General features: G+C 38.9%; 1 protein-coding gene across 1 annotated transcript; it reads left to right on the top strand.

The window, feature by feature from the left end:
- The first annotated feature begins 1,951 nt into the window (after positions 1-1,951).
- LOC135575127 (fatty acid-binding protein, adipocyte-like) lies at positions 1,952-3,500 on the top strand. Its single transcript, XM_065027397.1, has 4 exons — positions 1,952-2,096; positions 2,206-2,378; positions 2,505-2,606; positions 3,301-3,500. The coding sequence occupies exons 1-4, from the start codon at positions 2,024-2,026 to the stop codon at positions 3,352-3,354; spliced, it is 402 nt and encodes a 133-aa protein (XP_064883469.1). The 5' UTR covers positions 1,952-2,023; the 3' UTR covers positions 3,355-3,500.
- The last annotated feature ends 448 nt before the right edge of the window (positions 3,501-3,948 follow it).

Genomic DNA, 3,948 nt, shown 5'->3' with positions numbered 1-3,948 from the left:
TTAGCCTCGTTATTGTTATTCTTATTGTGATACTTTGATTTATTACTTTTCATTTTAGCATACTTGGTAAATATTTTCTTCACTTTTCTTGAACTGCACTGTTGGTTAAGGGCTTGTAAGTAAGCATTTCATGGTAAAGTCTACACTTGTTGTATTCGGTGCATGTGACAAATAAAGTTAGCATTTTAGAATCTGTGAGCAAATGGAGAATATATTGATAAAAGTCACCTTGTCCGAGAGAGATTGACATGGTTATCAAAACGTCACACCAGGGGAAGACTACACGATACACAGCCCTTATTTGAAGTGTTTCTAAAATCCCCAATGGGAGAAATGAATGGTGGAAAAACGTTTGGAACCATTTCCCTGTTTGACCTCTAAGTTTAATGGGTATTATGACACCTCCACCGTGGGGCTCCTCTGTCCAGTGTCTGTGTTCTTTGCCCATCTTAATCTTTTATTTTCTTAGATATGGCTTTTTCTTTGCAACTCTGCCTAGAAGGCCAGCATCCCGGAGTCGCCTCTTCACTGTTGACGTTGAGACTGGTGTTTTGCGGCTACTATTTAATGAAGCTGCCAGTTGAAGACTTGTGAGGCGTCTGTTTCTCAAACTAGACACTCTAATGTACTTGTCCTCTTGCTCAGTTGTGCACCGGGGCCTCCCACTCTTTCTATTCTGGTTAGAGCCAGTTTGCGCTGTTCTGTGAAAGGAGTAGTACCCAGCGTTGTACGAGATCTTCAGTTTCTTGGCAATTTCTCACATAGAATCGCCTTAATTTCTCAGATCAAGAATAGAATTTCAGAAGAAAGGTCTTTGTTTCTGGCTATTTTGATGATGCTCCAGACACTCAACTAGTCAAAAAAAGGCCAGTTTTATTGCTTCTTTAATCACAACAACAGTTTTCAGCTGTGCTAATATAATTGCAAAAGGGTTTTCTAATGATCAATTAACCTTTTCAAATGATAGACTTGAATTAGCTAACACAACGTGCCATTGGAACACAGGAGTGATGGTTGCTGATAATGGGCCTCTGTATGCCTATGTAGATATTCCATAAAAATTCTGCAGTTTCCAGCTACAATAGTCATTTACAACGTTAACAATGTCTACACTGTATTTCTGATCAATTTTATGTTATTTTAATGTGCAAAAAATGTGCTTTTCTTTCACAAACAAGGACATTTCTAAGTGACCCCAAACGTTTGAACAGTAGTGTATATATTAAAATAAATAAAAAAGTGAAAAATATTTGAATTTATTTAAATGTTTTTATGAATATCGCTAGCAATAATGGAATAAACAAAATGTGTATTACATACCCACAGTAGAAAAGAGGAGAATATATTATTTTATAAATGTGTATGTTTTTTTTCTCCAATTCCTATTATTGAGCAAATCACCCTTTCAAAAAGCACCCATTGCTTCAAGGGCCGCTGGCTGCTGATAGGCTTTCTTGACTTTACATTCATTTTTGCCAACACATCCTTGTTGTCTTTAATCTCTGTTTTACCAGCTAAACAGCTGCTCTTAGTGAAAATGTTTTTGAGTTACCTTTCTAGCTAATTGGCTATGTTAGGGTTTACAGTTCTCTTCCAATTAGGCTATCATGTGTTGAGGTCAAAACTATCTACCAAATCTATTGATTTGAAAATGTTGATTACTTCTCCTTGACATGATCATTCACCAGATGATGAGACAAGATACAATACATGATGTTTTTAAATATATTTTTGCCAACATGTGATTGGGGTTCCTTGGTCTCGCCTGGCAGGGGGTCCCTGGGTAAGAAAAGGTTGAAGACCCCTGTCAAAGACAGTGCAGGCTGAGTCCCTGCCCGAAAATAATTTATTCCCCGCCCCTCATCCTCTCTGTTGCCATGGAAGCACCAGATCTAGCACTTGATTGGCTTGCACGTGCTAGATGAGGCTTCAAATATGACAACAGGCCCAGATGTAATTATTGCAGATTCGAAGCAGTGTGCGTTAACGTGGTTTGTGGTGTTGATTAGCTCAAATTTACAACATGGTCGAGGCATTCGTTGGAACTTGGAAGATGACTTCCAGTGAGAATTTTGATGAATATATGAAGGCAATAGGTGAAGTCTTACCTTATTAAATAAAGTAGTTTTGAATTTAAAGACAATGTTGCATTTCGATCTAGAACCTTACTAAAGTTGATTAGATAAATATCCGTTTGTTTCACAGGTGTGGGTTTTGCTACTCGGCAGATGGGGAATATGGCGAAGCCCAATTTGCAGTTCAGCATCGACGACGGTGTAATATCAATGAAATCCCAGAGCACTTTCAAAACCACAGAGGCCAAGTTTAAATTGAATGAAGAATTCGACGAGATGACTGCAGATGACAGGAAAACCAAGGTGGGTGCAGGAGCCACACCATAGACATGCCGGTTGTTACAGTAGTGTGATTTCCAATTGATTGTAAAAAAGAAATTACTTTAAAATTTAGTGAGTTGTGCCCTCCTGACACTACTCTATTTCCAGACTCTGATGACCTTTGAGAACGGAAAACTGGTGCAGAAACAAACTTGGGACGGCAAGACTACCACGCTCGAGCGGGAGTTGCAAGATGGAAAATTGATTGCGGTAAGGTTTGTCTTGCTATTCCCTTCTCTGCTTGGTTTGACATAAAATATGCGTTTTTCATAAGCCTATTTTGCAATGTCCATGCTTGATATTGCAATATTGTTCAATGTTTCATGTGATCATCATTATGCAATGCAGGTTGTCGTCTTGTAAATTGCGTTCTCCCGGGGTACCAACAAGGATGGCACGCGTTTTTACGCGCTAACGTGTTCAAAATGTCCTTTATAGTTTTGGCTGGGAAGCGTGGCTTGATAAGCACTTGCAGTCATGTGCAACACGCTACTTAATTATTATAAACTAAAGGATTAATTGGTAATCGAGTGCTAATAAACCCAATGATTTACATAAACCTGGGATTGCTGCTGCATGTGTTGGCATTGCCATTGCGAGGCTTTGCTGCCACCGGTCCACCATAGGCACTATCCAGTAGGACCAGTCCTCCATAGGAATGAATGGAATGCATGTTTTTTGGGGGGTTGTAGTGGGTACAGTAACATCAGTTTCCTTAAAGTAATTTATAATGCATTATTTAGCTCACATGATGTAAAGTGCCTGTTATAGAATAAATTAATATAGATTCCAACATGTATTTGGTGGTTTGTTCATCACTGAATGTATCAATACATTTTGAGTTCTCGGTTCTGACACTTGTTGTCATTGCATGACCTAAAGCGTGTACTGCTCTCTTTTCTAGAAATGTGTAATGGATGATGTGGTGGCGCTGAGGACCTATGAGAAAGAGGTGTGATTCCAGCCTGCTGAATTGAAGACCCCCACCAGCAAATCAAAAACATGCATGTTATCTGTTCAATACCTACCATGTTAAATTCACTGACTCAATTGGTACCAAAATCCCATTAAGCTTTCAATAAAGTCAGTTCTGCTTTGTGAAAAGTGGTATTTCCTTCATTGCAATATGTAGGCCAGTTTGGAGGCTAAGGCCTATTCATCAAACTTAATCCATGTGGATTACAAACAGGCAAATCTCTGGTCTATCCTGACTTCTTTGGTTGTAGGTGGTGCTAACATTCAATACATTTCAGTGTCAATTTTTCTCCAATAAATTAATGTTGGCCTACTTTGAGCACGCTACACTGAGTGTTCCCGGCAAAATACATTGATTTCACACTACCTATTTTGAGAACTGGTGACCAAGTAGAAATGTCCAACTGACCATTTGTCTACGATGCAAAAACTGCCATGACTGATTAGTGGGTTAACTAAACCCTGGTTCTCAAATCAAATTTTATTTGTCACATACATGGTTAGCAGATGTTAATGCGAGTGTAGCGAAATGCTTGTTCTAGTTCCGACAATGCAGTAATAACCAACAAGTAATCTA

The sequence above is a fragment of the Oncorhynchus nerka genome, linkage group LG14 (genome assembly GCF_034236695.1).
Source record: "Oncorhynchus nerka isolate Pitt River linkage group LG14, Oner_Uvic_2.0, whole genome shotgun sequence".
NCBI lineage: Eukaryota > Metazoa > Chordata > Actinopteri > Salmoniformes > Salmonidae > Oncorhynchus > Oncorhynchus nerka.
This window is presented reverse-complemented; position numbering and strand designations above follow the sequence as displayed.

Coding starts and splice junctions, on each gene's coding strand:
- LOC135575127 (XM_065027397.1), top strand. CDS start 2,024: ATGGTCGAGGCATTCGTTGGAACTTGGAAGATGACTTCCAGTGAGAAT. Junction 2,097..2,205: donor TGAATATATGAAGGCAATAG/GTGAAGTCTTAC, acceptor TTTGTTTCACAG/GTGTGGGTTTTGCTACTCGG. Junction 2,607..3,300: donor AAGATGGAAAATTGATTGCG/GTAAGGTTTGTC, acceptor TCTCTTTTCTAG/AAATGTGTAATGGATGATGT.